Source organism: Sarcophilus harrisii, chromosome 3, assembly GCF_902635505.1.
Source record: "Sarcophilus harrisii chromosome 3, mSarHar1.11, whole genome shotgun sequence".
Taxonomy (NCBI): domain Eukaryota; kingdom Metazoa; phylum Chordata; class Mammalia; order Dasyuromorphia; family Dasyuridae; genus Sarcophilus; species Sarcophilus harrisii.
In genome coordinates this window covers 590,882,931-590,909,791 of record NC_045428.1, presented here as the reverse complement: position 1 = coordinate 590,909,791, position 26,861 = coordinate 590,882,931, and the positions used below count along the sequence as shown (strand labels likewise).

The 26,861-nt window shown below is 41.3% G+C and overlaps 1 protein-coding gene across 1 annotated transcript; it reads left to right on the top strand.

Annotated features, from left to right (window-relative positions):
* Window positions 1–858: 858 nt before the first annotated feature.
* Window positions 859–12,323, top strand: LOC100931571 (cytochrome P450 2B4-like). The gene is made up of 9 exons (XM_023500019.2): window positions 859–1,083; window positions 4,509–4,671; window positions 4,924–5,073; window positions 5,503–5,663; window positions 5,993–6,169; window positions 8,875–9,016; window positions 9,524–9,711; window positions 10,588–10,729; window positions 11,982–12,323. The coding sequence occupies exons 1-9, from the start codon at window positions 910–912 to the stop codon at window positions 12,161–12,163; spliced, it is 1,479 nt and encodes a 492-aa protein (XP_023355787.2). The 5' UTR covers window positions 859–909; the 3' UTR covers window positions 12,164–12,323.
* The last annotated feature ends 14,538 nt before the right edge of the window (window positions 12,324–26,861 follow it).

Sequence of the window (26,861 nt, the reverse complement as noted above, 5' to 3'; positions counted from 1 at the left end):
AATCTATGATTATGGACCTCTTTCTGGTTCTTTTATACCTTCTTTTTCAGTGTCTCTCTTGGTCTCCACTTGTCCTTATTTCTTTCCCTGCACCCCCAAACCTTTCTCCCCCTTTTCCCTCTCCATTCCCTTCCCCCACACCTGCCTTTCCATCTCTTTCTCCAAGCCCTGTCATGTTCTGGGAAGATTTCTGCCTCCCACTTTTCCTGATTTCTGTTTTTATTTGTCTATTCTCTTTGTGGAAGCTCTAGGGAAAGATGGCAGTAGTGATCTCCTGTACCCTCAGGTGAGACCTCAGGGGGAGGGGCCCAGAGAGGGTATGTGTCACCCTGGCACATCCACAACATAGGGCTGCAAAGGGAGGCGGAGGCAGGGCTCGGGCTGGGCAGGTCAGGGCTCCATTTGGGTCAGGAAGGTTCAGGCTGACCTGTCATGTACCCTGGTGACCCCAAGAATCAGCTCCAGGGCCGGGAGTTCAGCTGTTATCAGTGTGTTTTTTATAGCCCAAGGCAGGACATGGAAAAACAGATAATGAAGGGAGGGAACAGAGAGCCAGGAAGAGCCAGAGAGCCGAGCCAGCAGCAGCGAGGGTCCCGGAGGTGGGGACGAGCAGCGGCGGGAGCAGCGGCAGGAGTTGGAGACGTTGCAGAGACTCTGGGATCCAATTACCCGGAGATACCCTGTGTGCCAATGGGCGGGAGATGGGGGGGGCGGGGTGAGGTCAGGGAGCAGGAAGGGATCTGGGAAGGCAGAGAGGCCTAGGAGGCGGAGCTGCTGTCAGTCACCTGCAAGAGCTGGAGCTGGGTGTGGGGTGGGAAGGGAGGAGGAGGCCGAGGGAGGGAGGAGCCTTGCTCCTGGAAGGGGTTTAAAGGCTGCACCCCAGGGTGCAAAGCGGACAGAGCTCCGGCCATGGATTCCGTGTGGCTCCTCCTTTTGACCGCCCTTCTGGGGCTGCTGGTCCTCTTGGCCCGGGGTCCCCCCGCTTCCCGGAGAGGCCGCCTCCCCCCAGGTCCTCGACCTTTGCCTTTACTGGGCAACGTGCTGCAGATGGACCGTCGTGGCCTCCTGAAATCCTTTCTGGCGGTGAGGACCTGCAGGATTGTGTGGCTGAATGTGCCTGGGTCCCTGGGAGTGATTGGAGGTGGCAGGGATGCTGTCTGCCTCAGTTTCCCTAAGATCTCTTCCTGATGAGAGATGAACGCTTTGAGATCACTCACTGGAAAGAAAGTAGTGGAGGGACTAAGGAACTTCTAGAGCTTTTCCTGGGGTCCTCAGAATGTTTCCCCCCTCACTCCCTTATCTTGGAATCAATGCTCTAAAATCCCTCCCTGGGAGGACTTTCTGGGCCCCTCCTCAATCCCTGTGGGATGCTGTCCAAACAGTGTTCCTCTTGGCTATTCTCTAAGAAAAGGGGCTTTGGGATGACTCATAATTGCCAATGATGGGAAAGAGGGGTAGGATTCTTTCTAGAGGAAGTGGACTCTCCGATGGGGAAGTGGGGAAGTGGAATGGGTAGAAGATTGAATCAGTCATTTTCTTTTTTGCCTCCTCTTTGGTGAGGGATAAATATTTTTTTGAGATTTATCATTCAGGGTGGTATGTGGGTATCGGAACTGATAGCCTGGAAGAGTTTATTGGGTTTTATTCAGTTTCCCTCTGTTCCTGCTTCTTAAAACACAATAAAACAAAACAGCACAGGTACGTTGTGATCTTTTAGAGGGAGGGGAAGTCAGGGCTTGCATTTTTCTGGGTTTTTTAAAGCTTCCATTTTCCTCTGGTGAAGAAGGTGAAGGATGGAAGGGAAGCTAAAAAAAGTATTGTTTACTAGACCTCCCTCAGTACCTTGCCTAGGAATGGGGGTGGGGGTGATGTGGAGATGGACACAGTAACATCTAGATTCTGTACTGTCCTCACTATCCACCAGGGATGCTCACAAGAGTTCTGTCCCTCAACTCTGACTCCTTGGTAGGGGGATCCAGGAACAAGGTACTTTGAAGGGAGGGAAAAGGAAAAGAAGGGGCCTTCAATATTTCTTTTTTTTTTCTTTTCCTTTTAAATGTTTTATCGATTCTCTTAATGTTTATTTATTTACTTGCATTGTTATATTTTGAACTCCAAATCCCCATTAGAGAAGACCAAATTTATAGATATATGTATATGTGTGTAACTTCTATATATCAGTTCTTTTTCTGAGTCCTTTATAGTTAGTTTGAATGATAATATAGTTTATTTACTGTTTAAATAACATTGCTATTACTGTATACAATATTGTCTTGGTTCTGCTTATTTTACTCTGCATTCATTATTTCATACAAGTCTTTGCAAGTTTTTCTTAAACCTGTCTGCTTGTCATTTCTTAATCCCAGCAGTATTCCATCAAAATCACATACCACGGTTTATTTAGTCACTCCCCGATTGATGGGGATCTTTCCAGTGCTTTGCCATCACAGAGCTCTTATAAATATTTTGGTTTTATTTATCTTTTTATATTTTAAAAGATAGTTTAAACATTTTTTTTTAAATTATAGCTTTTTATTTACAAGATATATGCATGGGTAATTTTCCAGCATTGACAATTGCAAGACTTTTTGTTGCAACTTTTCCCCCTCCTTCTCCCCACCCCTTCTCTAGATGGCAGATTGACCAATGCATGTTAAATATGTAAAACATTTACTTTTATAAGATTTTGATTTTCAATATTTTCTCCTTCCCTCTCTGCTTTCTATCCCTCATCCCCAAGATGGTAAGGAATCTTATATAGGTTATACATGTACACTTCTATTAAACGTATTTCCACATCACTCATATTACGAAAGAAGAATTAAAGCAAAAGGGAAAAATCATGAGAAAGAACCCCAAGGTAAAAATAGTATGTTTTGATTTACATTCAGACTCCATAGTTTTTTCTCTGGTTGTAGATAGCATTTTCCATAATGAGTCTTTTATAGTTATCTTAAATCATTGTATTGTTGAGAAGCTCTAAGTATCAAAGTTGATCATTTCACAGTATTGCTGTTTCTGTGTACAATGTTTTCTTGGTTCTGCTTACTTCCCTCAGCATCAGTTCAGTAAATATTTTCAGATTTTTCTGAAATCCACCTGCTATGGAACAATAGAATTCCATTACATCCATTTGCTATAATATGTTTATTCCCTAGTTGACGAGCATTCCCTCACTTTTCAGTGCTTTGCCACCACAAAGTGTTACTATATATATTTTAAAGCATGTAAATTATTTTCTCTTTTCTCTGATCACCTTGAGAAGCAGACCTAATAGTGATATTGCTGAGTCAAAGGATAGACGGTTTTATACCTCTTTGGATATAATTCCAAATTGCTCTCCAAAATTTTTGGATCAGCTCAGTGACCTGATTTTTCCATGTCCTCTTCAACATCTGTCATTCTTCTACCATTTTAGCCAATCTGATAGGTGTGAGAAGTGTACCTCCGAATTCTTTTAATTTGCATTTTTCTAATCAATAATGACAGAGTAATTTTTCACATGATTATATATACCTTTTTTTTTTTCTAAAAATGATCTGCTCGTATCATTTGATCAGTTATCAATTGGGGATTTATCGATATTCTTATAATTTGACTCAGCACTTGAGATATGAAGCGCTATCTGAACTGGCTATAAAACTCCACCCACCACCCAATTATCTGGTTTCCTTCTAATCTTGGCCACATTAGTGTTATTTGTCCGACATCTTTTTAATTTAATGTAATCAAAAGAATTAATTTTACATTTCATAATGTTTTCTGTGTCTTGTTTATTCATGAATTATTCTCTGATTCAGAAATCTGATGGGTAATATTTTCTATGCTCTCCAATTCAATTATGATATCTCTCTTTATGTTTAAGTCATACATCCATTTTGAATTTATCTTGATAAATGTTATAGGATATTGATCTATGTCTAGTTTCTGCCAGATTACTTTTCAATTTTCCCTGTAATTTCCACCAAAGAGCGAGTTCTTATTGCCCAAACTTAGATCTTTAATTGTCCAACATGAGGTTACTCTAGTCAATTGCTAGTGTGTACTACATGCCTACTCTATTCCACTGCTCTACTATTTTATTCTTACTTGACTATTAGAGAAGCATTGAGCTAAATCCTGGAGGAGGAGAATTTCTTGATCTCTGATGCTGAATTGTCAGGTTGAGATGGTGGTGGTGGTGGTTTTAGATATCATCTTAGAAGCATAGAATATCAGAGCTGGAAGGATATTTAAAACATAGAATGCCAGACTTAGATGGGTTCTTTGAATGTAGATCATAAAATATCAGAGCTGGAAGAGATCTTGGAACCCAGAGTGTTCAAAATTAGGAGAAATCTTAACACATGGAATGCCAAAGCTGTTGAGGGGGGACTTTAGAACACAGAACTTAGAAGGTTATTGCCACAAGGGGTGTTCAGGCTGTTTTAAATACATCCTCCTCCATTAGATGAAGGGGGATGCAATGTGTCAGTTGGGATCTAATGAAGTGGGGTTTTTTTCTTTAGCTTCGGGACAAATATGGGGATGTATTTACCATCTATCTGGGTTCCCGACCTGTGGTTGTGCTATGTGGGCCTGAGGCTGTGAAGGAGGCCCTGGTGGAGAAGGCTGAGGAGTTCAGTGGCCGAGGACCCATCGCCATGGTTCACTCAGTCTTCCAGGGGCAGGGTGAGTGAGTCAGGCTATGGCAGCATTTGGGGAAAAGGCATAAAGTGGTGGTAAAACTTGAGGCAAGAGGGACTTCAGACTGAGAATCAGAGAAGGAGACAGATAGGGGTTGAAGGTAAAGTGAGGGGGATTGGGATGGACAGAGAAAACAAATGAGAATATGGAGGAGTAAGAAATCAAGAGAGGAGAGATCTGAGGAAGGCAGGATGTGAGTAGGGCAGGATCCCAAACACCATCCATTTTTGCCCTTAGGGGTTATCTTTGCCAATGGTCATACGTGGAAGACTTTGCGCCGATTCTCTCTGGCCACTCTCCGGGATTTTGGGATGGGGAAAAGAAGCATTGAAGAACGGATCCAAGAGGAGGCTCAGTGCCTGGTTGAGGAGCTGCGGAAATCCCAGGGTGAGAAAAAGGACGCAGTCACAACTAGAAACAGAGATAGAGAGATAGTCAGGGAGAAATATTGAAAGAGAGAATTATATATAGAGACACACTGAGAGCTGCAGAAATTGGCCTCAAAACAGAAGTTAGGAAAGGAAAAAACAGAACCTGACCACTGGGGAAGCCTAAATGGGGCTAGCCTCTGGGGGAGGGAAGGAGCTTTCATTCTCCAGATGCTGAGTTGGGGTGGGAATAGTGGTGGGTGTTGGTACAATCTTAGAAGCATAGCAAGTTTACAGAGACAGAAACATGGAATAAGGAAGAAATGGGAAATAAAGAGGAACAAAGAAGCAGAGATAGGAGACATGAGCTTCCCACTGACTTCCTGAACCTTTCTCTCCACTCCTTTCCCATTCCTTTCATTCCTTTTCCATTCTCTCCTTTCCCCAGGAGCCCTATTGGACCCCACCTTCCTCTTTCATTCCATCACGGCCAACATCATCTGCTCCATTGTATTTGGTGAACGCTTCTCCTATCATGATGACCAGTTCCAAGACCTGCTGAACAGATTCAATGAAACATTTGCTCTCACAAGCTCTACCTGGGGCCAGGTGGGGTTTGGGGTCACAGGGAGGGGGGGGAAGGAGAATAGAGGAGGAGAGAGAAGAATAGAGGACATTGTAGGACATCAGAGCACAAGGATATGGAGAAAGGATACAGGGACATAGGGAGGGGAGGACAGAAAGAAAAGAAAACAGAGAAATAAATAATGACACAGAAAGGAGTAAGCACAAGGAAGAGGAGGATTGAGGGAGCAGGAACATTGCAGGAATGACAATGGGGCTGGGACAGGTGGAGGGGAGCTCAGGCTTGAAAGAGTCCTGGGTCTATATGAGTCCAAAGGCTTATTTTATTCTCTTTCTTCTTTCCTCCATACTAGTTGTTTGAGCTGTTTTCAGGTTTCCTGAAGTTCTTTCCTGGTCCCCATCGGCGTGCTTACAGCAACTTGACAATCATCAATGACTACATTGCTGACAGTGTGGAGAAGCACAAAGAGAGCCTGGACCCCAGTGCCCCCCGAGACTTCATTGATGTGTACCTGCTCCGTATGGAAAAGGTGGGTAATCCATTTCCTCTTCTCCAAGTACTGCTATAATGAGTGTGTGTGTGTGTGTGTGTGTGTGTGTGTATGAGATAGAGAGAGAAAGAAAGATACAGAGACAGAATACTTTGTGGGGCAGAGACAGAAATAACAAGAGAGACCAAAAAATTTTGACAAAAAGAGGTATAGAAGGGAAGGAAGATAAAGAATGAGAGGCAGAAATGCCAAGTGTTGGAAAAGGAAGCAGGGATGATGATCACAGTGAAGGGGAAAAGAGACAAGGTTTTCCCAAGGTTCTATCCCAAGTCCTTCCATCCCCTTTCTCTTTCTCTCTCTCCTCCCTTAGTGATCCATTGCCCCAGGGGTCCTCAAACTTTTTAAATAGGAGAACAGTTCACTGTCCCTCAGACTGTTGGAGGGCCGGACTATAGTAAAAACTAAAACTTCGTTTTGTGGGCCTTTAAATAAAGAAACTTCATAGCCCTGGGGGAGGGAGATAATCGTCCTCAGCTGCCCATCTGGCCCGCAGGCTGTAGTTTGAGGACCCCTGCTACCCTCTCCAGGTTAATAAGTACTTCTGTATAGAGAATCTATGGAGCCTCCATTTCTCTTGAAAGCTTCAGTCTCAAGTGCCTGCTGGACAGCTCCTGCAGCTGTGATCCAGAGGCACCTTAGATCGATCGGCTCCCCAACTAGATTTAAGCACCTTGGGGACAGGGACTGTGTTTTACTTCTTTGGAAGTAAAATATTGGAAATATTTAGCATAATGCTTGACACATAGTAGGTGCTTAATAAATGTTTATTGAATGAAAGAATGAATATATATATATATATATATATATATATATATGTATATATGGATCTCAAGTTCCCTCCTCCCTCTTCCCAATCTATTCATCCTCCACTCTCCAGTGTTTCTATTGATGGCATCACCACTTCCTAGTTATTCCTCTTTGGAACTTCAGGGTTGGGTTTGACCCTTAATACACCCTTGTGCCCCTTGTCCAATCAGGTTTCAAGTCTTCTCATTTCACTGGCAACTCAATGGCAACTTAGTACAACATCACATGGCCTTTATTTCAAGCTCTTATTACCTCGTACCTAGTTTAGTGTAATAACTGGTTAACTAAACTCCCTGCTACAATTTCCCTCCTCTTTAATTTAGTTTCCAGTCCGTCATTCACTCCAGAAATTTTTATCAAATTCCCATTTTATGTGAGGCACTGGGGATGCAAAAAAAAGGCAAAAATGCAATTCCTGCTCTCAAGGAGCTTACAATCTAATGGGCCTTCCTACCTGCTAAATTATTAGTCCTAAACATAGAAGTGATTACTTCAGTCCTCTCTTCAAGAACCTTCACGGACTCCCTAATTGCTCTTAGAATAAAGTAAAACAAAACAAAACAAACCTCGGTCTGGCACCTAAAGCCCACATAATCAGGTTGTCTTTTCAATTATTTCTTACATGGTTCCTCTTCGAATTTCCTATTCCAGCCCAACTGGCCTTCAAGCTCTCCTCTTTATGCTCACAGGAGATTCCATATCCTGCCTCCTTGCTTTTGCAAATCTGTGCCCCATGGCTGGAATGCCATCTCTCTGCTCTTCTGCCTTATAGATCCTTGATTTGCCTCAATCCCAGCTCAGAAACTACTTCTTACATGAGGGCTTTCCTACTGATTCCAGCTGTTCATTGCATCTCCTTCTTGAAAGTACTTCACAGTACTTTGTATGAAGACCTTTGGTTTTATTTATTTGTGTCTGCACTATATTCCCTTTGTCTCCAAGTAGAACCTAAACTCTCCAAGGAGATGGTTTTGTTTTTGTCTTTCTGTTCTCAGCATTTGGCAAGATGTCTTTCACACCAGTAGGCACAACAATTGCCAGGTGAATTGAACCGCGAGAGAGAGGCAGTGTGGTTCAGTGCAAAGAGGATTGGGTTTGGTTCAAATTCCACCTTGATCATTTGCTATGTGTGTAACCAAAGAGAAGTCACTTGTCTTTTGTAGACCTCAGTTTCTGTAAAGGACCGGTATTGAATGAATCCATGTTTAGGAAGAGTAGGTCTCAAGTAATATACCTGGACCAGACTCTTCCTATACATGGACTTATTCAATAGTGGCCCTCTACAAGTTTCCTCGTTTGGAAGCTGAGGGATTTGAATTAGATATCCTCTAACATCCTTTCCTGCCCTAGAACTATAGATTAGAAATAAAAGGTCCACAGGTGAAGAAAAAAGAGACAGAAAAGGAGGGAGACAGAGAAAGATGAACAGAATGGGAGATGAGAGGAGGAAGGGACAAAACCAGAGAAGAGATAGAGAGGGTTATGGGGTGTGTGTGTGTGTGTGAGTGTGTGTGTGTGTGTGTGTGTGTGTGTGTGTGAAGACAGCAAAGAGAGTCCAAGAACCAAAAAAAAAAAAAAAAAAGACAGAAAGAGTGGGTGAGAGTAACAGACAGATGGAAGGAGAGAGAGGAAGAGAATGTGAGCAGAGGGACAGAAGGAGTGAGAGACAAAAAATGAAAAAAGGGAAAGGAAAGGACAGAGAGAGAGTTGGAGTTATTTAAATGGAATTATTTAGAGAGAACCAAATACCAAGAGACTTAGCCTTAATGAGAGAGGTGAGAAGAAGGGGTTCAGGCATATGGAAGGAGAGGTTCCAGGGATAATCCATGTTCTCTTCCTCATTCTTTCTCCCTGTTTTCCTCCTATTTTTCCTCTAGGAAAAGGGAGACCCTAGCACTGAGTTCCACTACAAAAACCTCATCCTCACTGTCTTGTCACTATTCTTTGCTGGGACTGAGACAACCAGCACCACCTTGCGCTATGGCTGCCTCATGCTCCTCAAATACCCCTGGGTGGCAGGTGGGTAATGGGGGCAGCTACATGGCTCCTCTACCCAGAGATTGGAACCAAGCAAAGGATTTGAGTAGAGGCGAGTCTGGGTGGTGGGAGGGCGCCTGTTATAATTGGCAACAAGAAGCTAGGCTAGAGAAGTTTTCTTTAGCTTCAGTTCCCAAACCTCCATGTCTGGCAAAGGACTCTGAGAAGGGGTCCTTCTCCTTCAAGGAGTAAGGAATATAGGATACTTTCCCTGACTGTGTCCTCTGTTCTGGATACATTTCAACTTTCCCTGTGGGAAGCAATCACCCAAGGGTTCCTCAAAGCTATTCTGGTGGCCATCTAAATGGATACATTCACTCAGTTATGTAAAATATGTCTACACACACCTACACACATGTATATGCACATATGTGTTCACGCACATACATATATACATGTATAAACACACACATGTGCATATATACACACGGTTTTCTTTCTGTGCTCCTTCCTATGAAGTGGGTTTATGTGTCCCTTCCTCTTCTCCAGAGAAAGTCCAGGATGAGATTGACCAGGTGATTGGGAGGGATCGTCCTCCAGAGCTCAAAGATCGACTCCAAATGCCATATACAGATGCTGTCATCCATGAGATCCAGAGATTCAGTGACCTCATCCCTCTGGGTGTACCCCATTGTGTGACCCAGGATACTTCCTTCAGGGGCTACCTTATTCCCAAGGTAAAACCAATAGCAATTTGAGGATCTTTTGAGCTATTCACTTCTAACTCATGGAAAAGAACTCAAGATCTCCTGGAACCCACAACCAGACGACTCCATTCTAGGTTGAGGGGACCTGCCTGTGTCCCTTAGGACATGGAATGTCAAACCTGGAAGGCAATGAGAACATAGAAAATAAGACATTAGTGTTCTAAGGGTTCTGAGTACATGGGCCAGAAAATGCCAAGCGAAGGAAACTTAGAACAAAGAGAGGGTTCTTGAGTTATTCAGTAAAGATTTCCAGGATTAAAAAGAACATTGAAAGTAGGCCACTGGCATTCTAAGAACCCGTACAGAAGACGAGGTAGTGTGCTGACACTGATGGGTCCCTGGAGCTCTATGCCAAGGCATGTGTTTTATAGGGAAAAAAATTGAAGTTTGGAGAGAAGAAAAATTGACAACAAAATTGTATCCACTTTGTATATGGAGAGAATGAGAGAAATGTTGAGAGAAAACATCACTTCTCTATGCTGCCTTAGTTTCTTCATCTCTACAACAAGGTGATTAGATTAGAAAACTAACTATATGCCAGTGATTATATAATCCCAGACTCCAGCCTTTATTGGTGAATGAAAACTGGTGGGCAATCTTATCTCTGCCTCCTTCTCCAAGGGTCTAAGCTCTGCCGTGCCTCAGGATGAGCTGGTCTCCTGGTGTCTATGGTGACTTGTGACTTGGCCCAGCATCCCTGCAAATATTATTACTCATGATGCCCTTGGCTCTTGGCCTTGCCTTATGAGCAGGCTCTGGAGGGTCCTGATAGTCTCTCCGTGGGTGATGGGGAAGATTTCCTGGAGTTCACTTTCTGTTTCTGGTGACTCTCCCCTCTCATGGCAGGGCACTGAAGTGTACCCTCTCCTGAGCACAGTCCTGCATGATCCCAAGTACTTTGAGAAGCCTTATGACTTTGACCCCAATCATTTCTTGGATACTCAAGGATCTCTGAAGAAGAGTGAGGCTTTTATTCCCTTTTCTTCAGGTAAGCACTAATCCCAAGGCCCATAGAGACCCCCGTCTCTCCCCCCCCCTTTCCTCAAGGATCAGTTAAAATCAACCAGCCCTAGGCTGTCTCTAGAAGCTGAGAGGCTATTGAGAAAGATGGGGGATGTTGGACAACCTGAAACCCCACTATCTTCAGATGTTCCCTTCATACAAACTGTATCTTTTTTATATTTATATAGAAATATAATATAGGATGCATATATCATAAGATATATACTATAAATATATCTCTCTTTCTATTTCTCTTCCTTTGCCAATCTATCCTTTATCATAGCTCTGTCAGCAAAAGCAAAAAGCTCCAAAGAAATGTGAGATACACAAAATTAGACACCTCCCCTCCAAATGTTCATAGGGTCTATTTGTGCCCATCCTGTGCTAGAGCCTTACAAGGGCTTATTGGCCTGATCAACCTTAGTTGGACACACTGTACCTTGAAGCTAACATAGTAATATTATTTTAGCATTTTTTTGAGCATGAAGGACAACAAACCAAATCTTCACCAAGGTATCCAAGGGGAGAATTTTGCAGAGGAAATTAATCATTTTTCTCTCTGCTGATGTTCATCCAACTGCCCTCCTCCACCCTGCTTCTCTACTTTATTTCCTGAATATTCTCACATGAATTCATCTAGCAGCCCCTCTGCTGTCTCTTCTGCTCCTTTGGAATATGATACACCTACCTGTCTGATATTGTATTTTTGATTATACATTGAGTCTTTCCAAGCCTTAGTTTACTCATGAGATCAAAATTTGCCTCCTTGTATTGGGTTCTCTGGCTCCCTCTGTTTTTTTTTTTTCATACATAGCTAATTTGTATATAGGCACTGGAGACCATAGACTTGGTTGCTGGCTCAAGTCCCAGTTCTCTCATTTTCCCCCAGAGAGAGCCTGGGCAAGTTTCTTTCTCTCAGCCTCAGTTTCTTCATGTGTAAATGAGAAACATGAACCAGATGACCTCCAAGGTCCCTTCCAGCTGGAGAAATGGCAACCAAAGTCACTTGACCTTCCCATATCTCAGTTTCCATCCTTGTTAAGTGACAGGTTTCAATAGATGGGTGATGACATCTTCTAGTTCTCACCCTCTGATACTGTGGGAATTGGAAGAAAACATTGATGTTGCTATTTTCATCTGGTTCTGGTGAACAAGTCTCTTGTGCATTTCTAAGATGGTTTTTGGGAAGTGGGGTCCCCTTGGGACGGCTTCCCTGACACTCCTCTCTGCATCCTTAGGAAAGCGAGTCTGCCTGGGGGAGGGCATTGCCCGGATGGAGCTTTTCCTCTTCCTCACCACCATCCTACAGAACTTCTCCCTGAGCTCCTCCATGGTTCCTGCCAGCATTGACCTCACTCCCAGGGAGAGTGGAGTGGGCACTGTGCCTCCCATCTACAAGCTTGGATTCCTCCCCCGCTGAAGGGAGCCAAGGCTGAAGCCTGGAGAAGCTGTCCCTGAGCCAACCTTTCTCTTGTCATCAAATATACCATTTCAGAGGTCAGCCAGGGGAAGCAGATCCTGGAAGGGACATAGCACCACTTACTATCCTCACATGAGGGAATCTTGAGCCAAGAGGAGGATAGAAGTAAACACAGTTTACTCATTGATGAAGTGAATGGGTTACCTCTGAAATCCCTTCCAAATTTAGATCCATAATGATCCTATGTTCCTAGTAAGTGACTTGAATTTACTCTGATTCTGAAGGTTCCTCCTATATTCTAACCTCCTTCTTACAAGGCATATATTCAGTCTATCCCCTAAGGGGGAGTCAGAATTATCCTTCATGTTCTTGTATCTCAACTGAATGATCACAAAACCTCTGTCCTAGGAGAGGGGCTCAAAGCAAATCTTGACAAAATAAATAGTGTTGAATTTGGGATCAGGAATCAGATCTGGTTTTAAATCCTTCCCGTGACACTGATTTCCTGAGCCTTGCAACCAGGAAGAAGTCCCTTTAATTTTTCCACTTCTGCAAATGAAGAAAATAATATCATCGGCACCAATTTCACAAGGGTGTTGTGAAAGTCACCTGAGATTATGCATTAAAGGCATTATGATTTCTTCCTTAATGACATCTTTGATTTTGTGGAGGAAGGGAACACCTGATACAGTCTTCAAGTCTACCTCTAGTATTAGTAACTGGTCTCAGGGAGTTACCGGAGCAAGCTTAGCTGCAGTGTTTTGTCCAGGGTGACCCTGCCAGGATGGCCAGAGATAGACCTTGAACCTAGGTCTTCTGGTCTCTGAGGCCAGATCTGTAACCATTCTGCTAGCCAGCCTCCGTGAGCATCAGATATCAGATATTCTGCATCAGAAGGGACCTTGGAAGGTAGAACGCAAAACAGTTTCTGTTCTTTGTTGGGAATAGTGTCTTCCTTCAGAAATGAACTTGTCCTGTCTACTCACTTGACCTTGATTCACTTTAAGAAGTGATTAAGCATCCACTGTATGCATAGCAATGCGATAGGTACTGGTCATATAAAGTTTCCATATTGTTCTCTTCAAATAAAGCATTAAAAATAATTAACAGCTTTTGGTTTTATATCCTAGAAATTACTGAATGTTGTCCCCCTTCTCCTGCTCCCTTGAACCTTTTCCTGTAACAAAGGGAAACTGGTCATTAAAATCAAGAGACAGAAGGTTTATGTCTGTGTCATTTCATGCCAAAGATGCTCTAATTCCCTAAGGAAATGAGAGTGATACATGTCTTTTTTTCCTCTTCAGGAGGCGATGTGGGGAGTGGGAAGAATTTTAGCTCTGGAGTCAGAGGACCTGGGTTTGAATTTGAACTTGAGCTCTGTTGCCTATATGACCTTAGAGTCATTTCACTTTCACTGGTATCAGTTTGCTCATCTGTAAAATGAAGGTGCTCAGTTGTCTGATTCAAGCATACCTTTTTGGAGTTTTAGCCCTCTACAAAACCAGAAAAGGAAATACAGAGTCTTAAAGACAAAGATAACTCCTTGAAAATTAGAATTGGGAAAAGGAAAGCCAGTGAAGCTATAAAACAGAGAAAATAGAACAGAATGTGAAACATTATAAGAAAAGTAACAAATCTGGAGAACAGATTGAGAAGATAAAATATAAGAAAAATTGAACTACCTGAAAGCTGTGACAAAAAAAAAAAAACCAACAACTTTGACACAATAATGCAAAAAAAATAATCGAAGAAATTTGTCTTGAAGTGATAGAAAAGGGAGGGATGGGAGGAGAAATAGAAAAAATCCTCTGCTTATCACCTTAAAGAGAACCTTTGTGGAAAACACATAGGAATATTATTGTCAAATTTCAAAACCCTCAAATCAAAGAGAAAATTTTGCAAGAAATCAAATATTCTAGAACTACAACTAGAATTATACAGGACTTATCAGTAGCCACAATAAAAGATCACAGGTCCTGTAATAATATATACCAGCAAACAAAAGATCTATGCCTGTGACAAAATATATCATGTCCAAGCAAAATTACCTATAATTTTGAAAGTGAAAAAAGGGGCCTTTAATGAACTTGCAGATTTTCAGGACTTTCTATCAACTAAATCTGAATTTAACAGAAAATTTAACATATAAGAGTCAATATGAAAGATCAATTTTTAAGGAATTTAATTATGGACAAACTGTTTATGTTTTTTTTTAACATGGGAAAATGTATACTATATTCATATCAACAATATGGTAGCTTAAAAGAAAGATTGGCAGAATCAAGATAAAAATAATAATCAGGTTATACAAATGAGGTACAGAGGAAGAATAGACAGTGTCATTAGAGGGCAGAGGAAGGCTCATAGTTCTGAAAATCTTCTCACATCAGGAATGGCTTCAATAGGCAATGGTACATATATAAAATGAAGAGTGGTATCTTTAAAGAAATAAAGGAGGGTGGGATGGGCAGATGAGGAAGCAAAGGATGAGGGAAGAAAACAAGGAAGGGATCCTTGGGTGGGGGGAGATTAAGGAATAGCAAGGTAAGTTATGGAGCAGAATTTAATTAAAGAATCTGCAGAGGGCAGCTAGGTGGCACAGTGAATAGAACACCAGCCCTGAAATCAAGAGGACCTGAGTTCAAATGTGACCTCAGACACTTAACACTTCCTATCTGTGTGACCCTGGGCAAATCACTTAACCCCAATTGCCTCAGCGGAAAAAAAAGACATGGCTGTGTATGTGGGATGTGTGTGAATGTGAGTGTGTCTATGTATATATATATATCTACATGTCTTTTTTTAACTGTAGCTTGCTTGGAGTGGGGTGGGGTTGGGGGATGAAGGGGGGGGGGGATAATGTAAGATATGCAGCAGAAAACCAAAGATCAATTTACAAGGAAGTAAAAAAAAAAAAAGACATTTATGAATATAATTTCTACTTCTAATGTAAATATACTTAATTACAAAAAAGCAAATATAAAAAATAAACAATTAAAAACATAAATAAATAAAAATAAAAAATAATGGCTGTCTGTAAATTAATGGCTTTCCTCCATTTATACCAAAAACCATAAGCAGATGGACAATTCTTTAAAAAAAAATTTTTTTTATTATAGCTTTTTATTGACAGAACATATGCATGGGTAATTTTTCAACACTGACCCTTGCAAACACTTCTGTTCCAACTTTTCCCTTTCTTCTCTCCACCCCCTCCCCTAGATGGCAAGCAGTCTCATACATGTTAAACATGTTAAAGTTTATCTTAAATACAATATATGTGTACAGATTTATATAGTTCTCTTGTTGCACAAGAAAAATCGGATTTAGAAAGAAGGTAAAAATAACCTGGGAAGAAAAACAAAAATGCAAGCAAACAACAACAGAAAGAATGTAAATGCTGTGTTGAGGTCCACACTCATTTCCCAGTGTTCTTTTGCTGGGTGTAGCTGGTTCTGTTCATCATTGATCAATTGGAACTGATTTGGGTCCTCTCATTATTGAAGAGGGCCACGTCCATCAGAATTGATCCTCATATAGTATTGTTGTTGAAGTATATAATGATCTCCTGGTTCTGCTCATTTCACTCAGCATCAGTTCCTGTAAATCTCTCCAAGTCTCTCTGCATTCATCCTGCTGGTCTTTTCTTACAGAACAATAATATTCCATAACATTCATATACCACAATTTACCTAGCCATTTTCCAACAGATGTTCATCCCTTCAATTTCCAGTTTCTAGCCATTATGAAAAGGGCTGCCACAAACATTTTTGCCCATATAGGTAGTCCAGGATGTTTCTCATGCCTGGTTTGCCCTGTCTCCTGCCTAGTTTCTTTCAAAGCTGAATTCAAATGCCTCCTTCTGCCTGAAGCCTCCTTCTTCCCCTCAGCTACCACTGCCTTTCTCCTCAAAATTACTGTGTATCTATCTAATTTAAATATACTTGCATGATAGATCTGTCCCTATTCCTATTCTCCCTAAATAAAATGTTTCTTCAGGGGAATGACTGTTTCATTATAGGAGGGAAAAACCTGGATTTTTCTCAGGTTTTACCCAGGTTCCAATACCAGTCCTTAAGCCTTATGAACCTGATAAGTCACAGGACCTTTCTGGACCTCAGTTTCCTCATCTATTTTTTTTTAAGAGGCCAAAGTAATTAACTTTCTTTTTTTCATAATAGCTTCTTATTTTTCAAAACACACCAAAAGATAGTTTTCAGCATTCACCCTTGTGTAACCTTTATGTTCCATATTTTTCTCCCTTCCTCCTCCCCACCTACCCCCTCCTCCCCCAGATAGCAAGTAATCCAATATAAGCTAAACGTGTGCAATTCTCCTAAACATGTTTCCACATGTATCATGCTGCCCAAGAAAAATAAGATCAAAAAGGGAAAAAATGAGAGAGAGAAACAAACACGCAAACAACAACAACAAAAAAGGTGAAAAAAAGGTGTAATCCATATTCGGTCCCTATAAACCTCCCTCAGGATGAGGATAGCTCTCTCCATCTCAAGTCTGTTGAAATTGGTTTGAATTGTTGAAAAGAGTCAAGTCCATCACATAATCTTGTTGTTGCTGTGTACTATGTTCTTTTGGTTCAAGTAGCAAACTTTCTAAGGCCTTTCCAACTCTTTGTGATCCTATATCCCCTGAACCTGTAAGCAGGGCTTCTTAAATATCTCATTGATACATGCTAGGAGAGATTGAATAGACAGAACATTTGGAACAACCCCCCTAGGGAAATAAGTAGAGAACTAGTTAATCAGGAAAGCAAAATAAATAAAAGAGAGGGGGCAATGACAAAGATGTAATGGGCTGAAACTGAGCAGATGCACTGAGATCAGAGCACTTAAGGCTAATTACCGATTGGACGATACTCTATCAGTATATGCTTGGAGAAAGAATGGCCCTGCCCACTACACTGCAGGCTTGATCTGTTGTGTAGGAGATTGGGTGGAGGATTGGGTGGGTAGAGTGAGAAAACCAGAGGCATTCCTGGCATATTGGTTTGCTCCCACTTCATATCGCCACTCCGTTCAGTTCACGTCCAAAAAGAATAAAGATCAAGGACTTTTGCTGATCCTGACTCAGGCTGATTCTAAAGTATCTAGGGTGCTAATGCGGTCTTTACACAAAGAGGTAAAGAAATCTGTGCTTACATGAGAAAAAAAGAACTAGAGAACATTATGAAATGCAAAATGGATAATTTCGATCATGTTAAATTAAGAAGCTTCTATATATGAATATTTTGAAAATAAAAAGCTGCTATTTAGTAAGCAAATAAAAAAGTATTGCAGAAGGTTTTTCATCAGACTTTGAGGTAGGAATAAGTGGATATTTATTTGAATGGGGAAGTAGAAAGCAAAATATATCAGATGTACCTAGTTTTTGGATTGCATATCTTCCTCTTCATCTTTCCATTTCAGGTTTCCAGTTCAGGCCCACAAAATATAGATGACCCACTTCCAGACACTTAGCTTTCTGCAATATTCATTGCACATTCATTTCTGTCCTTATCAGACATTTGACTTTCTGGATTTCGAAACACCATTCCCTGATGTGGATATCTTCACTTCCCTCTTTCTACCCTTTTCCAGTTTTTCAGCTTGTTTTTGATGTTTTATCTTCCCCTGTTACAATGTAAGCTGCTTGAAGGTAGGGATTGGATATTTTTTGCCCACGTCTATACAACCCCATCAATTAGCACAATGCCTGGTACACTGTAAACACTTAATAATTGCTCGTTGTTGCTCTTATCTGCCTCCTGATGTCTTGCCTTTGAATTTGGGGAGCAGAACAGCTTCCTGATATGGGACTGGATCTATGAACAGCTCCTAAGCTTTTGAAGTGGGCTAAATGGAGGCAACTTGGGGCCACTGAGGATATTTCTCAACTAAGTTCTTAATGAACTTGGATGGGGAAAAATCGAATCCCTATTTCAACAGAAATGGTCCCCTTTATAATCCCAGATATTTAATTTATTACATTTTACAATGTTGAGTCCATCAGTATCATCAGTCATTGCCAAAGGAGTTTTAGAACTCTAGAAAAATATAAGATTGCAGATCTCAGCTATGGAAATAACTTTGTTATTTTCCATTTCATAAATCGAAAAATATATACATCTTGTGCTCTTAGTGGTACTGATTGTTTTCTAACTCTGACTTATTTTTTGTTCACTTCTCCAGCCCAGTGAGAGTTAGGTGGGTAAGAGTCATGTCATGAGAGGTTAGTCAGTGGCTAATATGCCAGACACTGTGCAAAGAACTGGGGACTCAAAACATGGCAAAAGATATTCTCTGCCCTTAAAGAGCCTATGATCTAATGGGAGAAACAATAGGAAAACAAATGGTATAAAACAAGCTACATATAGACTAAATAGGAAATAATTAAGGGAGGGAAATTACTTGAAATGAGAGGAATTATAGAAGCCTACTAGCAAAAGAAGAAATATTAGGTGGGATTAAAAGGAGTCAGGGAAATCAGTAGGCAGAGTGGAGGAGAGAGAGTTCTCACAACTGGGAAGCTATTTAGAGACCTTACTGTCAAGCACTTAATATGTCTGCATCATGAGTGAAATGGACATGCTACTAAAAATCCTAGTTGGCAATGGCCAGATGATGGGAGTTTTAATCCTGACAAATTCATCTAATTTATAAAATAAATCTCTGAAGTTTTCTTTCTCACCAGGACTATTGGTATTTTTAGGAAAGGGAGGGGGAGAGAGGGAGAAGAAAGTTCCAGAGTTTCAAAGCTTTCAAAAGGAATATGAAGTACATGTCCCAGCTTGCCCTGCTGGCTGGGGCTTTGCCCTCAGGAACCCTGGAAATGGTGGGTGCAATGTGGGTCATCAGATCTCACATAAAGTAGAGAAGATGATTCACCTCCAGACACTCAGCTTTCCGCAATATTCATTGCACATTCATTTTAGACTTAGCTGCCAAATGAGGACAAATGCCCCAGGAAACTTCATCAATCTATTTAAAATTCAGACCATGATGTAAAGGAACAATTATCTCATAAAAATGGAGTGTGGAAGACAGAACTAATACAGAGGAAACAGATGAGGATGGAGGACTGGTAATTTTGGAGCCTTCATTTCATCTGGGTTGAAGAAATTGGAGGAGTTTAGAAATCTGAGCTTCTGGAGAGGTGGGGAAACTGAAGGGAGGGACTTTTAGAAGGGTGTAAATAGGAGGATTGTGAAAAGATGGCAGAGTAGGTCAGTAAATTTCAAGCTTTCCAGTCCTCCCCTCCCAAACAGAATAAATTTGCCTCTCAGGAAGAACATAGACTGGTGAAAAATCAAGATTTGGGGCAGAACAGGGGTCCTCCTGATACAACACAAGATCTAAAGAAAGAGCCCAGCCTAAGGGTTAATTTGTGGGAAGTGCAGACACCTCTGGGGCTAGCTGGATTTGGCCGGAGCCTCTGCAGGAACCACAGAAACTCCCAGTTCCTGGACAGTTTGAGGAGTTGGCGGTGGGGTCTGAGTCCCAGAAGACTGAGTGAACCTTGGCTGATTAGGAACATCAGACCAAGCTGGCTGGGCCTATATGCAGCTGTGCAGAGATGTGGCCCTGCTAAGAAGGAATCAGCACACCCTGGCTTGACCCCACACGTCTCCTTGAAGCAGCCCTTGCTTCGAGGATTTGGTTAATACTAATATGAGGTTCCATAACTGAGAAGGAAAGGTACAAACAGAGTTGTAGGGTGTGTGTGTGTGTGTGTGTGTGTGTGTGTATGTACGAGTGTGTGTCTGTATGTGTGTGATTGTGTGTGTGTGCATGCGTGAGTGTATGAGAGTGTGAGATTGTGTGTGTGAGTGTGTGTGTGTGTGAGATTGTGTGTGTGTGATTGTGAGTGTATGTGTTAGTGTGTGTGAGTGTGTGTGTGAGTGTGCGAGTGTGTCTTTCCAATCACTTGGTCAGTCTCTGGACTTTCTCTGGGACAGAAGAAGGGACACATAAATCCATCCCACAGGTAGGGCCCCAGAGGGAAGCTGGAGAACTAACTGGTAGATTAGTGAGTCCCATTGCTTCACCAAGCCACCTGGTGGCCTTCATATGGAAGTGAAGGACTCTGACATGGGCTGCTAGGTGGTGCTGTGGATAGTCAAGAAGACTCAACCTTCCTGAATTCAAATCTAATTTCAGACACTGGGAAAGTCACTTAACACTGTTTGCTTCAGTTTTCTCATCTGTAAAGTGGGCTGGAGGAGGAAATGACCAATCACTCTGTCAAAAAAACCCCAAATGTGGGCACAGAAAGTAAGAAATGATTTAAAATTACATAATACAATTCTGACAACAACAATAGTGTAGCGCCAGGGGTCCTCAAACTTTTTAAACAGGGGGCCAGTTCCCTGTCCCTCAGACTGTTGGAGGGCCAGACTATAGTAAAAACAAAAACTTTGTTTTGTGGGCCTTTAAACAAAGAAACTTCATAGCCCTGGGGGAGGGGGATAAACGTCCTCAGCTGCCGCATCTGGCCCACGGGCCGTCGTTTGAGGACCCCTGTCAGGAAAAGTTAACCTGGAATCTCTAAGGGGCACTCGCACTCTACTTGCCTAAGACCTAGATAATAGGTAATATCATTCATTCATTTAGCAACCAAGTGCCTACTAGGTGCCAAGCTTTCATGGGCTAAATAAAGAATAGCCAAGAGACACAGTTTCCTTAGACTTCTAAAAACCCTGAGTCATAAAAATGGGAGTCATAGACTCAGTTCCTCCTGTAAGATGGAGAACTCCTCCCAAGCATTAACACTTCTCTGACGCTGCTTCTTAGTGTTCTCTAAGCCTTACCACCTGCCCTGCCACCACTGCCTTAGTCTTGCAGGCCTTACCACTTGCCTGCCACTGCTTCCCAACATCCTCTAGGTCTTAACAACCATAATCCATTTACACCCTCCGGACTTTTGGAATTGGAACCTGATTTACTCTTGCTCCTCATCTCCATCTCTTAGCTTCCCTGGCTTGCTTCAAGTCTCAGCTAAAACCCTGACTTCTGAAGAAAACTTTTCTGATCTTTGTTAATGCTAGTACCTTTCTTCTGCTTTTATCCCTAACTTATCCAGGATATATCTTTGTTTGTTTGAGCTAATTGAAGTTTTATAGAAGTCGAACCCATTCACCAGATAACTTCTTGAGATCAGAGATGTTTTCTTCATAACTCCAGTACAGTGCCCGGACCATAGCAAATGTTTAATAAATGTATTTTCATTTGACTGACCTATTGGTGTGCCAAGGAACCCTGAGACCTTGCCATCTACCCTGTCTCTGCCCCTCAGCTTTTCTGCATCTTTCCATGTGTTCTATGAATGAATTTTCCTGTATGCATTATTTTCCCAATAAGAGTGCCAGTTCCTTAATGGCCAGAACCGTGTCTGCCTTTTCTTTTAATCCCTAGCACTTAGGACAGTGGCATATACTAGCTGGCTATTAGACATTCATTCATTTATTTAATCATTATTACAATTCTAAATAGAGTGTTTCATCAAATCAGAATTTGAGATGAGAAACCAGAGTAGGAATAAGGAGACACTTCTCTGAATGGTGAAATAGTAAGAATATTGGCTCAGAGGAATCTGTTTCTTGGGATGGTCTTATTTAATGTTTGGATAAATTATTTGGAGAAGGAAGACAGTCTCTGTCTGTTACCGTCTCAAAGTCTCTCCCCACCACTTCAATCTTCCTATTTCATTTTCTCTTTTATTATTATTATTATTGATGATGATGATGATAGCTATCACTTATATAGCATCTACTATGTACCTGGCACTTTTCTGAGCACTTTATCTCATTTATATTCATTTGATCTTTGCAACAATCCTGGGAGGTAAGTACTGTTTTTATCCCCATTTTACAGTTAAAGAAACTAAGTTAGGCAGAGGTTAAATGTCTTACCAAGGTCCCTTAGCTAGTAAGTATCTGAGGCCTAATTTGCACTCGTTTTCCTCACTTTTTCCACTGTACCACTTAGTTTTCTCTCTTGAGGTCAGAACTGTTCAAGACCTGGGTCTCATCTTCAGGACATTCCAGAAACTGCTTTAAAAAACTTAGCTTAAATGAAGACAAAAGTTGGGAACTTCACTGAGCATCATAACTGGAAAGTGCTTTGGGAGACAATCCAAGTTCCCTTGGCATTTTTTGAGTTGGAAGGTGATCAGTCAGCATCAGCTTAAAAATCCCTAATGAGATGGCACCTGACCCAACCTCCTGAAACAGCTACTTACTTCCACTTTGGAATGGCTCTCATGGTCAGGAAACTTCCTAGCCTTGAACATCAGTTGGCTACTTGCTCCTTTACTCATGTTGCTCCTGGATCTACTCAGCTAGATTGCTACAACAAAGATATTGATTTCAGCCAAGCATCTAATTGTGGAGGGCCAGAACTCTGGAAAAGTATGCTTGAAACAGGGATACTTACAACAGGTAATTTATTCAGTGTGATTGATGATATAATGGTCCTCTAGTTTACATATACTTAGTACTTAGCATGGTGATGTAATAGTTCTACAGTTGGCACATGCTCAGTATGCTGTAGTGATGTCATTGTATTAAGGTATATAAGGACTGAGAGGACTTGAAATAGCATGTCTTTCAAAAATCAACCTCAAGGAGTATGGTAGCTAAAGGTTAAGTAGTGGTTCAAGTAGAAAATATCTGGAAAATTCAGTGGGAGGCAACAGAGTGATGGATATGACAGTCCCCCAAAGAAAATGCTCTCTGAGGTCGAGGACTCTTCTCTGCTTGCCCTTGCTAGTCCAGATCAGAGATACTATTTTCTTACCATACAGAAAGAAAACCAAGCACAAATTGGAGGGCATGTATAGGAGGAGGATGAAAGCCACTGCAGTAAAAAAAGCATTAGACTTGGAGTACTGGAAAATCCAAATTCAAAGCCAACCTCAGACATCTACAAATCCAACACCCTGAGCAAGTTACTTAACCACTGTGTGCTTCCATTTCCTCACCTGTAAAATGGTTGATCGTTATCCTTTGTTCTTGAAAAGGACCAAAATGACATCATTATTTTAGAGTCAAGTTGCAATGTATCCATCTGTGACCAATCAGACTAATATGAGCTTGGAATGCTCTACCACAGGTTGAGCACAAATAAGAATATTTGGGATGGAGTTTCTAACTTTGTAGATTTTGTGTTTTTTTTTTAGCTTCAATTCTGTTTTGCTCAACATAGCACTTTCTCTCAAGAGTTCATGCAATGCTGTACCCGTATCTCCCAGGTCACACAATCAATTCCAAAGTTCTTAGGAGAAACCTTGAGAATGCCCTTATGTCACTTTTTCTGACCAACATGTGAGCACTTGCCCTGTGTGAGTTCTCTATAAAATAGTCTTTTTGGCAAATTAATATTTGGTATTTGAACAATGTGGCCTGCCCAACAGAGTGCTCTCTGCAGTAGAGAGTGAATGCCTGGAAATTTAATTCAAGAAAGGATTTCAGTGTCTGGTACCATATCCTGTCAAGTGATCTTCAAAATCGTTCTAAGACAATTGAAATGGAAATGATTCCATTTCCTAATATGGTGCTGGTAGACTGTCTACATTTCATAGACACACGTACAAAGTTCAAACCTTAAATTTGGTAGTCAATCAAATACGTCTCCTCTCCCATATTTTCTTTCAGAGCCTCCCAAACTGAGCCAGCCCTGGCAATGGTGTCAACTTGTGTACATCTCTTTACATTTGTGTCAACATCCCTGGAAAGTATACTGCCAAGGTAAATTAACTTATTTAGAGCATTCAAAACTTCACCATTTGCTGTAACTGATGGTTCCACATTTGGATGATGTAATGTTGGCTGATGGAGTATCTCTGTTTTCTTGGTGTTGATTGTTAAGCCACAATTAGCACAAGCAGCAGGAAATCAATCCATACTTTGTGAGTCTCAGCTTTGATGGCTATATTGAGTGCACAGTCATTTGCAAACAAAAAATTGTGTATCGATGCTCCCTCCACTTTAGTTTTGGCTTGCAGCCTTTTCAAACTGAATTTACTTTGAGGGTGGTAGCTGATCTTGTTATGTTCATCCTCATTGAAGGCATTTGACAACATGGCTGAAAATATCATGCTATAAAGTATGGGAACAAGCCCACAGCCTTATTTCACTTCGTCGGTGAATGGGGAAACATGAGAGCATCGTCCATTATTCAAACCTAGGGCAGACATGCCATTATGAAATTGATGTACAATACTGATGAAGACTGATGAAATTTTCTGGGAAACTAAATTTTGACACAATTTTTCATAATCCCTCATGACTGACAGTATCAATTACCTTGGTCAGCTCTACAAACATGTACAGATCTCTGGTCTGCTCCTACCATTTCTCCTGAAGTTGTCAGGCAGCAAATACTATATTGATTATTCCTTGGCCCCTTTGGAAATCACACTGAATCTCATGTAAATGACTATCTTTCAAGTGGAGGATCAGCATATTAAGGACTCCGGCAAGAATCTTGCCAACAATATCTAAGAGAAAGACACCTCCTAGGGGCAGAGCCAAGATGCCAGAGGGCAGACATGACTTTCTGTGACCTTCTCTGACCTTCTCTCAAACCAACAATAGATTAAACCTCTAAACTTGTTTTGGAGTGACAGAACCTACAAATATCTGGAGTATAATGCATTCCCAGAAGAATATAACTTGGAAGAATTTCAAAACATGCCTGTTTCAAATGGGCAGGGAAACAGACTCTCGAGGCCAGAAGATAGCCCAGGGAGCCCAGGGCAAGGAGCTAGGGCAGGGAGTCAAAGCATTGCAACTTCTTCCCACTGGGGAATCTTCTGTGAGACTCTTATTGCAAGCAGGTGGTTAGCAGGTTTGCTGCAAAACCACCCAAAAGCAATTACAAAAAGCAAATTGAGCCCCAGAAGAATTCAGCACCCAGCACCAGAAGTCAGTCAAAAACGCCGGCCCCAGGATAAACTAAAGTCACTGTTGCTCCTTTGCCTTGAGAGCAAATCTCAACCCTTAAAAAATTGGATCTCTCTCCATGTTTCTCTATGTCCATCTCAACTTCTGGGTCGTTCTCGGACTTTCTGTTGGTTCCCAGTTCTAAAATTCTCATCATCACTTTTGTCTAATTCCTTCATCTTATAGATCTTGCCTTGCAAGAGACTCTGGGAAAAGCTTGGAAACTAAAATGCCTGATTCTCCTATCACACCTACTCAGAACAGCAAGTAACAGCCAGGAGAAAGACAAAGTCAGAGGAAAAGGAGGCTGGGTGGGAATAAAGATAGTAGAAAGGAAGAAGGTGAAAGAGATGAAGAGACAGAGAGAGAAATCTGTGATCTCTAAAGACCAAGAGCTCTAAAAGGAGGAGCTGTTCCACAGCAGATTAGGTTTGGTCAATATGGATGGTATACCACCCACAGACTTCCCTTTCTTGTAGGTTAATCTGCCCGGCTGATTATATACTGATTTCTCATGGACTGAAATTGGGAACTCACTAGAGGTTCAAAGATACCAGAAGCTCCCCTTTTCTCATTTCACTTTGTCTCTGTCTCCCCCCTCCCCTCATTTGTTTTCTCTTTTTTTGTCTTTTCTCCTTTCAAATTTTTCTTTTCGTCTCTGACTCCTCTATGGATCTCTCTCTCTCTCCAGGGCTCTTCCTCTCTGCCCTTTTCAATGCCTGACAGAATAAGTGCTTTATAAATTCTATTCTCATTCTTTAATTTGTCACTATTAGAGGACTACAGTAGGTGAAGATCATGGTCCAGATTCATAGCAATTTTGTCCTTGGAATTGAAGCTCTGAAACTTCTGATGTTTTGAGATGATGCCCCTAGTTAGAGAGAAATTCTCTCACAATGGGTTAAGATCCCAGGTTGCTCTATGAAAGACCACTTTCTCTCATGTACCCCACCCCCAGAGCTGTCCCAGGTTCTTACTCCCTCTAACAAAAGGGTACAAGTTGATGCCAAGAACAGGAGTAACTAAAAATAAATATTTTCTTTTCTTGTAAATTTTTAAAATACGTTTTTATTTTCAAAATACATGCAAAGCAAATTTTTCTCCTTTCTTTCCTCCCATTCCCCTTCCTTAGGCAGCAAGTAATCCAATACAGATTAAACAGGTGCAATCCTTCTAAACAAATTTCTAGAGTTATCATGCTGTACAAGAAAAATGCTGCAAAAAGAAAAAAAAATGAGAGAAAAAAGCAAGCAAACAAGAATAGAAAATATGAAAATACAATGCTGTGACCCACATTTAGTTCCTGTAGTCCTTTTTCTGGTTGCAGTGGCTCTCTCCATCACAAGTCTATTGGAATTGCCTTGAATCATAGTTGAAAAGAGCCAAGTCCATCAGAATTGATCATCACATAATCTTTTTGTTGCTGTGTACAATATTCTCTTGGTTCTATTCACTTTACTTAGCATAGTTCATGTAGGTCTCTCCAGACCTTTCTAAAATCATGCTGCTGAGCATTTCTTATGGAACAGCAATATTCAATAACATATATATGCCATAATTTATTCAGACATTCCCCAGCTGATGGGTATCCAGTCAGGTTCTAGTTCTTTGCCACTATAAAAAGAGCTGCCACAAACATTTTTGCATATGTGGATCCTTTTTGCTTAAAAAATTTGTATTGATGGCTTTTTTTAGAACATCATAGTTATCTCCAGCATCTCTCCCTCTCCTCTTTCCAGAGAGCCATTCCATATAATA

Excerpts from the sequence above, each read along its gene's own strand:
- LOC100931571 (XM_023500019.2), top strand. The coding sequence starts at position 910 with ATGGATTCCGTGTGGCTCCTCCTTTTGACCGCCCTTCTGGGGCTGCTG. Across the intron at positions 5,074-5,502 it reads GGAGCTGCGGAAATCCCAGG|GAGCCCTATTGGACCCCACC; the intron begins GTGAGAAAAAGG and ends TCCTTTCCCCAG. Across the intron at positions 5,664-5,992 it reads CAAGCTCTACCTGGGGCCAG|TTGTTTGAGCTGTTTTCAGG; the intron begins GTGGGGTTTGGG and ends CCTCCATACTAG.